Source organism: Chionomys nivalis, chromosome 1 (genome assembly GCF_950005125.1).
Source record: "Chionomys nivalis chromosome 1, mChiNiv1.1, whole genome shotgun sequence".
Classification (NCBI taxonomy): domain Eukaryota; kingdom Metazoa; phylum Chordata; class Mammalia; order Rodentia; family Cricetidae; genus Chionomys; species Chionomys nivalis.
Window position 1 is genome coordinate 37,786,080 of NC_080086.1, and position 12,668 is coordinate 37,798,747.

A 12,668-nucleotide genomic window follows, 5' to 3' on the forward strand; every position below is an offset into this window, starting at 1 on the left:
AAAAGATATAAATAAGTTATGGATTAACGGGGTGATGGACCATCTGTTTCAGCCTCAGTTTGAGCAGGGCGTTTGTATGGCACTTTTGTATGGTACTCTGTTGCCCCCATGTGGCCACTTGTAAGATGGCAGACAGTAAACTTCCTAATTTTGATGGAAATTTTCAAAATTTTAGAATAATGCAGGGAGTAATATAGTAAATTTGTTATATCTATCACTCAGATTTTAAAATCATGTGTGTTTTCTATGTTTAATTTGTATCTGAATTCCAAATATCATTGCAAGGCATGATATCTTGCATGATAGCTTACATGATATCTTGCATGTATCTTAAATGTTCCTTCCAAACAAATGCTACGATCAGCTCATTTTACAGACGAGAAGATTGAGGCATAGAGAGGCGCAACTGCTTGCTCAAGTTAACACGCACTGAAATCCAGGCACTTTGCCAACTCTTCGCCTTAGGTTTTAACATGACTGCCGGTATCTTTTCCAAAATGGGTCACTATGCACACGTTACTTCCTGTAGGGTCTTCCCAGGTTGTCCAGTTGATGGTGTCTTCCATTAAACCATCAACTTTTAATATATTAACACCTATTTTCCATGTAAGGGAATTCATATTCATCCACTTTCTTTTGTACCCCCTTGTCTATATTGTTTCCATCTCTGACCCACACCCCTCCAACTCCTCGGCACATCAGCTCCTCAAGATCAGGGACCGCATCTTATTTGTTTACTTCTGTAGTTCAGGCCTTGGCAAAGATGTCAGGGGTCTGGAAACATCTACTAAATTGAATGAAAGGGCTGGGTCTTATAGTGCCCTACAGTTTCAGTAGTAAAAGCAGATACCCTGGGTTTCATAGCCAAACCTTGTCTTAAAAACCAAAAGGTTGAGGCTTGAAAAGATGACTCAGTGGTTAAGCGCATTTCATGCTCTTCTAGATGACGTAGGTTCAAATTCTGACATCTGTATTGTAGTTCACAGTCATCTATAATTCTAGATCCAGGGGATTCAGCTCTCTTTTTTGACCTCTGCAAACACCAAGCATGCATGTGGTGCACAGGCAGACATGTTGGCAGAACACTCAAATACAAAATAGCTAAACCTTAAAGGTGTTTGGGGGCAGAAACTGAGAATATAGCATTGTGGCAGATTGCTTGCCTAGTTCACTCAAGACCGTGGGTTTGATACCTACTACTGCAGACAAACAGACAAAGAACAATAAAAACAAGAATGGAAGAAAGGAAGGGAGAGAGAAGGAAGATGGGGAGGAAGGAGAGACAAAACCCCAAGCGCTTTAAGAGAGTGAAGCAGTGCCTCAAAGAAGAGGGGATAAAGGGTAGAGAGGAAGAAAGATGCAAAGATGCTTTTGGCAGGTGCTCAGGACCATGAAACATCAAGGGTGAGTCCAAGACAAGACCCACGTGGCTGGGAGCACATCCCTCTGATTAGAGTAGTTGGATTTGGCAAATAAAATCACAGGGTGACCAGGTTAAAAGTTAACTTCAGATCAACAGGAAATAATTTTTAAAACTATAAGTATGCTATGTGCAATATTTGTGGCATACTATGCTTCAAAATTCTCTGTATTTGAAATTCAAGTTTAATTTCAAACTGTCTTTTATGGAGCTACCCTATCCTGGCTCTTTGCTTGGTTCTAAGTGTTGTGGGAGATCCTGCTGACTTTAGTATCCTTTTAAAATACAGAACATTTTGTTTTTGTTCCTGAATAAAGAAGCACACACTCTTTATTGATCTAAAAAAAAAAAGGACACATGTCACAGAGACAGATGGCAGCTTGTTACAGGAGAATGGTTCTTGAGGCTTAAGGGAAGGTGTCAATGTATTGTTCTGAGCCCATGGTGGCCTCCTGGGATCTGCTTATCCCTTGGAACTTTCCTCCACAGGTCCAGAGGTGACCTGGAGTAGTGTTTAACTCCCTGGTTGCTGCCAAAGAGAACAGGAGAGAGGCATTGAGCTCAGGAGGAAAAGACAGCCTGGGAATGTGAGCTCTCTGGTAATTTGTTCATTCATGCAGTCTCACCAAGTGGCTGGTGGCAAGGTTTCAGAGATGGATGGCATGGGGCGTGGCCTTGAGACTGCACAGAGACGGGAGTGCCTCCTTATCCCTGCCTATTCTCTCCCTCCCTTCTTTCCTTTCTTCCTCCTTCCCTCACTCCTTCCGTTCCTTTCTTCTTCCTTTCTTCCCTATTCTTACCCCCCACCAGCCATTTGTCAACTTACTTACCCACTATCCAAAGAGGACTCTAAAGGAATAACTGCTGTACACTGGTTTTATTGTGTTGCTCTATCTTTGCACAGATACCTGCTCCTGATGCATCCACAGCTATCCAACAACATCCAAGTTAACCTAGTTTATTTGCACACTCTTCTCCGATTGGTTAGTACAAATCCACCAGGCCACTAATCCTCCATTTAGCCTGGTTGTTGGTTTGCTCAGTTCAGTGTCCTGGGATTCTCAGAATTGGCTCTGCTCTGTGTGCCCTTGTCTGCTCAATAAAGTGTCTCTGGTGATCTCTTTGGGTTGAAGTTAAAAATCTGGTTCAACCCTGAGCATTGCCATTGGCAAAATTATGTGATCCTGATGAATCATTTTGCTGTTCTGACACCCTGTTCCTATATCTGTGAGAAAAATTGCCTTGGCTGGATTCTTATGAGAATATTCTGTGGTAGGTAGTGTGCTCTCAAAATCCAGACAGCCTGAGTTTGAACCCTGCTTCTACTTATTGGCAAAATGCCCTGAACCAATGACCTATTCTCTCTCATCTGAATGATAAACAAATATGCCAAATAAGTGCATAGATGTAAAAACACTTGCATGTGCTTTGAATACAGGTGGTCTAATATGTGTTAGCTATTACTGCGATGGATATTAAAGTCTATTGTCTAAATGTTGTTCATGTCATTATTGTCCAATTCATATGTGAGTGTAGGCTACAAAAAATTAATTGGTTCAGAGTACAGAGGTCCCTTTATGAATACAACTCAAAAGAATTGAAGTCCTAACCTGTTGGGTCTCAGTCTTCACATTTGTAAAGAGTCTATGATAGCCACATCTCTGCCTGTTTCCCAGGAGAGTTCACATGTCTAGCCCATTGTAAGCTTTCAAAACAATCATGCTGCATGCGTGGATGCATGGGGCACATGTGTGTCAGTGACATGGTAAGCTGCAGGGTTCTGTCTTAGGTGGCACCTAGACTAACTTGTAGCCCTGAGACCTAGTGAAGGGAGGCCCACAGAAGGCAGAGGATGAAGGCTGAGTTCAGTGGTCAGCATTACATCTAGATGATGGGATTCTGGTTAAACCAGCCAAAATGATTCTTGCTGGAGACTGGTCAGGGCGGGAAGACATCACCTGGGAGATGTATAGGGTAAAAGGGCCAGTCAAAGAAACCCACCCTGGCCCTGAAACCAGAGCCAGTGAAAGAAACACCTTGGCTAGTAAAAGAAAAACTTTAGCCCTGAATCCAGAACCAAAGAAATATACTCTGACTCTGAAACCAGTGCCAAAAAAACTCCAACAAAAACAAACAAACAAACAAACAAACAAGCAACGACAACAACAAAACCACACTTTGGCCCTAAAATCAGAGCCAATGAAAGAAATATGCCCTGGTCCTGAAATTAGAGCCAAAAGTTAAAAAGTGCCAGTGAAAAAAGCATACTTTGGCCCTGAAACCAGAGTCAAATCTGCCCCTGACCAATTAAGCAGAAAACCAACCAATCCCTGTCCACGGAAGTAAACCAATCTCTGAGCAGAGATCTAGCCAATCTGAGCTCAAGGGATGAAATCTGGCCAACTCCCACCCTGAAAATCTCCCTGGAAAAACTCTGCCCCTAAGAAGCCCTATATTAGCCCTGCACCTGTTCAGTTTGATGCTACCATTTTTTCCACCCGGGCAGAGGCAGCCACTCTCTCCTGGACTCTTCCCTCTCAATAAATCTCTTTAATGAGGTTTGGGTGAAAACTTCTTTCACTGGAATGGATCAGAGGAGAGAAGTAACAACTTTTTGCCAGAATGCCAGAACCAGGCAGGGCTATAACACTTTCACTGGGGAAACCTTCCTCTAGCACAGCCGAGTTGTTACACTTGGGCATACCAGAATAGAACTGTAACTGTAACAACTTCGCCAGGGGAAGCCCTCTCCTGTCGGAGCAGAGAGAGACATTACATTGTGGAAACCTTTCCCAGGAGCAGGGCTACAAAGCTGCTACACCTACTGTGACCTGTGTTGTTCCTTGGCTCCCAAATGCCAGAATATTCTTTCATCCTGGCTATAACACTATTTCCTGGCTCCCTATTGCCAGCATACTTTTCCATCTTTCCCATCTGAGCTGTAGCACTTAATATACCTTGGCTCCCAACTGCCTGGATCCCTGTCCATCTGAAACGCAACACAAGATGGATGAGGACAAGGAACCTATCAAGAAGTCGGAGTGATTTGGTATGAAGAACGTGGGCTCCTGTTAAACTAATTTAGTAATACTCTTTGCCGAAACTGGACCTTATGAGGAATATTGGCTAGAAAATGTTTCGAGAGCCTGACAGAAGTTTGGTCAACGAGAAACTCTGTCAGTTTGCATGGGAAACATCTGGGAACTAAGTGCCAATATTAACAATAGTTATCTCTGAAGAATAGAAGTAGCTTTAAAATTTTAGAGGTGTGCGGGGGTGGGGAGTAGGTAAGTGGTAGAGCACCTGCTTAGTGGAGCTAAGGCTGCGTTTGATGTCTTCCCCCCACTTAAAGCAAGAGTTCCTATTTAGATCATGTAGGCTCTGTGTGGCTCTGGGAGATGCCACTATCGCTCACAGAAAGCGGTGTTGAGACAGAAGTGTGACTTTAGATGTTTTCAAGGAACAGGACGGATCTCTATAGTAACCAGAGAGTACGACCTGAAGGGGAAGAGAAGAGCCTAGATCTTGAAATATCTATCAAGGTTTAGACTTCATTTGATTCCTGACTGTCTTTTTCCTTTTTTTTTTTTTTTTTTTTTTTTTTTTTTTTGGTTTTTCGAGACAGGGTTTCTCTGTGGTTTTGGAGCCTGTCCCGGAACTAGCTCTTGTAGACCAGGCTGGTCTCGAACTCACAGAGATCCGCCTGCCTCTGCCTCCCAAGTGCTGGGATTAAGGAATCTTTTGTTTATTCCTTTTCTAAGGCAGATTCAAGCAGCCCTTAATCCTCCAATCACCCTCTTCTCCCCCGAGGTCTAAGGACTGCAACAATCTTGGCTGCACCCTGGAACACTCAGCTTCGCCCGATGCGTGCTAACTACAACGCCCAGCATGCTGTGCGTTCGCCTCGAGCTCGTCGCGCGTTGCTGACGTAGGTGTAGCGCGGGGAATTTCGAGTAGAAGGACTGGGCGGTAGGCCGGTAGGTGGTGGCCTTGTCAGGTGGGACCATGGAGACCCTGGCGGAGCCAAGGTGGCCTCCGGGGCTGTCGATGATGAAGGTGAGTGTCCCAGGAAGGCTGGGGTGCGGACGGCGCTGTTGCGAGCGGGGCGGCCCGGGCCGCGCGCTTCCGCCTCGGCCCTATCCTGGCCGGCCTCGCGACGCTGGGTCCAACGCCCGGGACTGTTCGGGAACGCGCAGCGGGCCTATGCCGTGAGCCCAGGATGGCCGCCCTAACGAACCGGGTGTTTTGGGTTTCAGTCACAAGCACCTCGTCATCAGGATAAAGTCACCGGAACGCGGTGTCAACAATGGTGACAGCTCATCCTCGGAAGACTTCGTGTGTGAACAGTGACACCACGCGTGATTTGGGTGGACATTGCATCTGATGACGTTTTTTATAATCATATAGCAAAACGGGATCTACTTGCCATGGCTTTCCTTTTCTCGCTGAGATTCACAAGGGCTCCTCGTTCTTAGCACACTGCAACCGGTTTCTCCCTGTTTCAACGACACATCTCTCTTTTATTCAACTTTTATTTATTTTATTAGTTTATAAGACAAGCTTTTACTTTAGTCCTTGACTGGCCTGGAGTTCGGTAGGACCAGCCTAGCCTCGATCCACCTGATCCAGTATCCGGAGCGCTATTTTTTTCACCTTTACCCTCGTAACAATGTTTCTCTGCGTAATAGCCTTGACTGTCCTGGACCTCGCTTTGTAGACCAGGCTGGCCTCAAACTCACAGAGATCCACCTCTGCCTCCCAAGTGCGGGATTAAAGGTGTGCACCACCATTGCCCAGCTCGCTGGGTTTATAGTCATAGTCAGTGGCCATCCTTGGCTAACATCTTTTTAAAACAGAGATTAGGACGTAGGCCCAGTACTTAGCCTTTGATTTTAAGGAATTACTGCACACTGAACTATTTTACTTAAGTAATATTTACTTGGGTGGATATTTTTTATTTTTTATTTATTTTGACTAAGAATCACAATCACTCGGTAATCCTCCTGTCCCTGCCCTGGATGTAGACTTTCTCCTTTTCGTAAAAGCACTGTATTTCCCTAAGATAGTTTTTTTTTTTTTTGGTTGTTTCGTGTTTGAGACAAGGTTTTCCCTTGTGTATTTCTGGCTGGTTTTTTTTTTTTTTTTGGTTTTTTGAGACAGGGTTTCTCTGTTGTTTTGGAGCCTGTCCTGGAACTAGCTCTTGTAGACCAGGCTGGTCTCGAACTCACAGAGATCTGCCTGCCTCTGCCTCCCAAGTGCTGGGATTAAAGGCGTGCACCACCACCGCCCGGCTGCCCAGCACAAGTTTTTAATAGCTATATGATATTTTATCATATGGATTGTTAATGACAACTTGTTTGTGTTTGATTTTGAGACAGGCTCCCTGTGTAGTCCAGACACACTTGGAGCCTGCTGTCTAGTTCAAGGTGGTGTCTAACTTTTGGATCCTCCTGCTTCTGCCTCTGAAGTGCTAGGTTTAAAAGTGTGTGCCACTATAATGGTATTTACTTATATTTAAATTATTTATTTATTCTAAACATTTATTTCATTTTGTGCATTGAGTGTTTTGCCTCATATATGTATGTGTTCTGCATGCATGCCTGGTACTTGTAGAGGTCAGAAGAGAGCACTGAATCCCTGGAACCAGAGTCATAAATGGTCGTGAGCCATGTTATGGGTACCAAGAATCCAACCCAGGTCCTCTGCAAGAGCAACTGGTGCTCTTAACTGCTGAGCCATGTCTTCAGTCTGTACAGTTTTTAAGTAATAGATTCATGTGGCTTAAGAAATACTTAAAATGAAACATTTCCTTCCTGCCATGCTCCTCAGTTCCTTGATCTTAGTAACTATGATTTATCACTTCATTGTATCTTTACAGAATTTTCTTCATATGTGTAATACATTCTACTTTTGCTTTTGTTTTTTTGAGCAGGGTCTCACAGTGTTGCTCTGGCTGTCCTGAAACTATGTAGATGAGGCTGGTCTTGAACTCACAAGTGCTGGGGAACGTGTGCCACTATCTTTACCTGTAGTCTACATTTTTATTCATATTACGTGCGTGCATGCATGCCTGTGTGTGTGTAGCTCAGGGTGGCAGCCAGGGCCACTTTCATGCTAGACAAGGACTTCACCCTTCAGCTACCTCTTCAGCTTCCCAAACTTTTATTTCTTGAGAATAAAGCAGCCTACCTTACTATCTTCCTTTCATTACCTTACTTAAACAAACTAAAGTTTAAGTTGCAAGAGTAAATCCTATTCTGTTTGGCTTGTTGTCCAGTTTGACACTGACTGTAGCTAGCTGTTTTGAAGGCTTCCTCGTGTGGCTGCACTGTGGTGAGTCATGCAGTAAATGCTGGACTACCATGAGGAGGATGGGTATCTCAGTCTCGGAGTCCTACCTACCCAGCCTCCGAAATGCTAGGCCTACAGGTGCATGTGGCCATACCCTGCTAGAGGCTTTTTATTGTTTGACTTTACTAGTTTCCAACTTGATCCTTAAGCTATGTGGTGATGGATTGTTGATGTCTTCCACCAAGTGGTTACCATATGCCAGAGGATGGGGTCTGAAGAGCTAGAGTATGGGAGAAGAAGAGCGGGAGTGCAGAGCCCTTTGTGAAGGCCTAACAGTATGGCATGGGAATCCACAGTATCAACTGCACAAAGCAACTGGGGTAATCTGAAATTTGAATTTTTAAGTTTTTGTTTTTAATTGGTTTTGGTTTTTCAAAACAGGGTTTTTCTGTGTAATAGCCCTGGCTTTCCTGGAACTTGTTTTGTACACCAGGCTGGTCTCAAAGATTACCTGCCTCTGCCTCCTGAGTGCTGGGATTAAAGGCCTGCCACCACCACACCTAGCAAATTTGACTATTTGTGGGGAGGTTTTTCTCTGTTTGTCATTAGACTTTCATGTTTATCTGTTGTTAGATTTTGAATATGTATAATTTACAAATAACTGTTTTAGGGAAATAGAGGGAAAGTTGTGTGCCAGGCATTGATTCTGTTGTTGATGTCTTGTTGATATACATTTGTTTTAATATTTCAGACAATAGATGATTTGCTACGCTGTGGGATTTGCTTCGAGTATTTCAACATTGCAGTGATAATTCCCCAGTGCTCTCATAACTGTAAGTACATTTTGTTTTGTGTTAGTAAAAGCACAAAGTAGTTTTCATTAACACTGAAGATTCATTCACACATTCGTTTTTCATCGTCCATTCCTCTATTTTGTACTTTTAGGAAGGTCTACGCCATTATCTCATCTTGAATATGGTAGTTTCTTACAAGGTTCTTACATTTTCTACCTCCCCCCCCACGGATATTTTTATATGCTTTTTATTGACTTTACAGCAGTGAAGATTTTGGTAACAATATATGGTTATTTGCTGAGCACTTTAATATGTTAAGCTTTGGGATGTTGTTTTTAGCAGAATGACAGATGAATGTTTCAACCACTTGGTGTGGAATTATAAATCTTAACCTTGGAAACAATAGGAATGTTGACATGTTTCAGCATAGAATTATATCCCAGTAAACCTATCAGGAGGTGAAAATACTGTTAAGTTAAATTTTTGTTAATGAACCTCACTTATTTCCTTTTGTCTGTAGCACAGTACAGGTAGAACGAACTGACATTCCTGACCAACTGGAGGTGGGGAGCTGTGCCTACCTCCTCTGCCCGGCATTTCAAAAGTATTTTACTGCATATTGCTAGGGGAAGGTGGTGGGGAGCAGGACGGAGGAAATCTAAATGTAAAATATGGCTCCTATTGAATGAATACTGTTTTTGTATTCTGCTATGGCTGGAAAATTGTCAAATCATCGTAATTCAAGGACCATTTGGATTTCCTCAGAATTCCCTCATTGAAGAGTATTCAGATGGTTTTATCACTTAGTAGCTGGGTGATACTGAAAAGAGTTGTGCAGTGGAATTGTTTATCTTCTTTATGAGAAATATGTTTTAAATACTTGGTGTATAAGCTTATTCATTTGTTTACCTGTTTATTAGGTGATGTTGGTTTACATGCCCTCATAGATATATATACGTAGGCAAGTGCTCTGCTACTGTGTTAAGATTTTAATAGCTTAAGGTTGTGGAGGCTAGTTAACCTGTCTTAAGGTTGTGGAGGCTAGTTAACCTGTCTTAAGGTTGTGGAGGCTAGTTAACCTGTCTTAAGGTTGTGGAGGCTAGTTAACCTGTCTTAAGGTTGTGGAGGCTAGTTAACCTGTCTTAAGGTTGTGGAGGCTAGTTAACCTGTCTTAAGGTTGTGGAGGCTAGTTAACCTGTCTTAAGGTTGTGGAGGCTAGTTAACCTGTCTTAAGGTTGTGGAGGCTAGTTAACCTGTCTTAAGGTTGTGGAGGCTAGTTAACCTGTCATTTAGGCCATCTAGTTTATTGAATATTTAGATTATGAACTTTTTTTGTCCTCTGCTTTCAGGTGGATATTTGTCTTGGAAAGTTAAAAATCAGTTCAGTTTGGCTTAAAAAAAGATGGTTTAATTGGGAAAAAGCTTTGACAGAAAGTTCTGTAAAGCCATAAGATGTTGGCAAGTGTCAGCTTTGCAGATAGATACACCTGTGCTTGGCTTTTGAGTGCCACTTACCAAGTGGAGGAGTTTAAAATTATTGTCCAACATTTCTCTAAATGGAAAAGACTATTGAGTAATTTTTACTTCAGATAGTTCTGAGAACTAATATGCAGAACTTGAGGCTGTGGAAGATGATTTAGTAGGCAAAGTAAGGACATGAATTCTGATCCCTACTACCCACTACAAAGTTTCTGCACCCCGATAAGCCTCTCCTCCTATGCAATAATCCAAATCAGACCGAATCAAACTGAATTAGAAAAACCCACATTTAATGGATAGAAACGCTCCAGGATGACTTTCCAGCCCCCTAGAGAGGAGACAGGAAAGGAAGACCAGAAAACCACTTGTTTGTTCTGTAGGGGAAAGCAATTTAAATACCCTGTGCTTGGCCTTGAGCATCTCTGGGGGGATCATTGGTGGGCTTTCTCAGGGATGGAGTCTCAACTGAGGCAGGTCCAGGGTAGGGGGCTTGAGGTAGAGCTTCCATGCAAACATTCCAGACCCTTTGGACATGTGGATGCCAGGGGCTAGAGTGAAACCTTCACCCAAACATTCACATAAAAACCAAGGATAGTGATGTAAACATATAACCTTAGTGCTTGTGTTCAGAGACAGGTGAATCCTGGGGCCTCACTCTAGTCAACCTACCTGGAAAAACAACAGTAACAACAGAGAATTTCAGGTTCAGTAAGAGACTTGGTCTCAAAAATAAGATGAAGGGTGATTGAGGAGAACACACAACATTGGCATCCATGCAAGTACTTCCTCATATAATAGCCATACCAAAACCAAACCAAAACAAACCAAAACAAAACAAAACCCTCACTGCTTGGCTCATTTTGAGTGTATCATTACTTTATCTGTTGCTGTGATAAAACACCATAACGAAGGCAACTTTTGGAAGGAAGGGTTTATTTGATGTGTACCTCCCAGAGAGATAAGAGTTCATCACGATCACTGCAGGGAACTGTGGCTGCAGGTAAGCGTAGAGCCTGAGGGCTCCCATCTTACACCATAAATAGGAAGTGGAGAGATGGACAAGTGTCTTTAAACTCTCAAAGCCTGCTCCCAGTGACTAACTTCCTCCAGCAATGCCACATTTCCTAAGCCTTTCTAAAGCATTACCAGCTGGGAACCAAGTATTCAAATGCCTGAGAAAAATGTAGGCCATTTCATTGAAACCACCACAGTGTGCAAGTGAAGACTGCCCATTTGTTTCCTGGCTGCCCAGACCCGAAATAATCACACAAAAACTATATTAATTAAAACACTGCTTGGCCTGTTATTTTAGGCTTCTATTAACTCTTACTAACTCTTACATATTACATTAACCCTTTTCTATTATTCTGTGTATCGCCACAAGGCTATGGCTTACTGGGTAAAGTTCTGGTGTCTGTCTCCTTCTGCAGCTACATGGTGTCTTTCTGTTTCTGCCTACTCTATCTCTTCCAGCCTGACTATATTTTGCTCTGCTATAGGCTGAAGAAGCTTCTTTTATTAACCATGGTAGTAAAACATATTCACAGCATACAGAGGGGAATCCCACATCAATAATGGGTCTTTACAAATGTTCGTTTCCTTCCAGGTAGAGTCATATTAATAGCCAGGATCAACATTGGGAATTGTTCCTAAATAAACTTTAATATCTTTACAAACAATAAAATTCATACATTAAAATGAGCATATTCAGTGAGTTCTGACAAATATGTCATATAACAAGTACAGTTAAGTTTCTTCAACAGATAATGTGGTCTTTGAAATACCCATAGACCTGTCTATAGCTAGATCTATCATGTGGTATTGTCTTGAATTGATAGGATTGATGGGTCTGAATCCTAGTTGTTTATTGCTCCTTACACATTCTAGGATTCATCATGGTAAATCAGTTTATTCTGTTTCCCTCTCCTTGTTTGTGTTTAGTTATTAAAGTTTGAATGAATTAAGAAGCAGGTTAGTTAAACAGGATCCAAAGTCACTGTGTTGCTGTTCCAGATGAGGGTCAAAAAATTAGGCAGAGCTGTACTTCTGGACATTCTGGAGTGCTGGTCCTTAGTTGGTTGGATGGTGTTTTCTTACTAGTTAAAAATAATTATTAATTTTTTGTCGAAATACTATGATTTAAAGTGATGTAATTTTTTTTTTTTTTTTAAATCCACATCCACTGAATTAATGTGAGAGTCTGGGAAACTAAATTAAAAGGAGTAACCATCCCTGTAGATGCCTGAATTCAGCAACCATGTTTAGGAATTTGTGGCTTAAAATATTGCCTGAGAGCCTTACTGTATGTTTTAATTACTTTTCTGTTGCTGTGAAAAGATACCATGACCAAGGCAACTTACAGAAGCAAGAATTTATTTGGGATTACAGTTTCAGAGGTGTAGAGTCCATGACAATCATGGTGGGAAGCATGGCAACAGGCAGGCAACATGGTGCTGGGGCAGTAGCTGAGAGGTCACATCTTGATCCACAACCGTGAGATATGAGGTAGAGAGACCTGACTGGGAATGGCCCGAGTTTTTTGACACTTCAAAGTCCACCCCTAGTAACAGATCTTCTTCAACAAAGTCACACTTTCTAATCCTTCCCTAACAGTTCCACCAAGTGGCCTATGGGGCCATTTTGTTCAATCTACCATATTCTACTCTCTGACCTTCATAGACTGG

The 12,668-nt window shown here is 42.4% G+C and overlaps 1 protein-coding gene across 2 annotated transcripts in view; it reads left to right on the top strand.

Annotated features, from left to right (window-relative positions):
- The first annotated feature begins 5,348 nt into the window (after positions 1-5,348).
- Positions 5,349-12,668, top strand: part of Rad18 (RAD18 E3 ubiquitin protein ligase) — a 90,988-nt gene continuing 83,668 nt past the window's right edge. For both annotated transcript variants that reach the window (XM_057786463.1, XM_057786471.1), the window contains exons 1-2: positions 5,349-5,476; positions 8,463-8,544. In XM_057786463.1, coding sequence (XP_057642446.1) covers positions 5,426-5,476; positions 8,463-8,544 — 133 coding nt within the window. In that variant the 5' untranslated portion in view covers positions 5,349-5,425. The remainder of the gene's footprint in view (positions 5,477-8,462; positions 8,545-12,668) is intronic.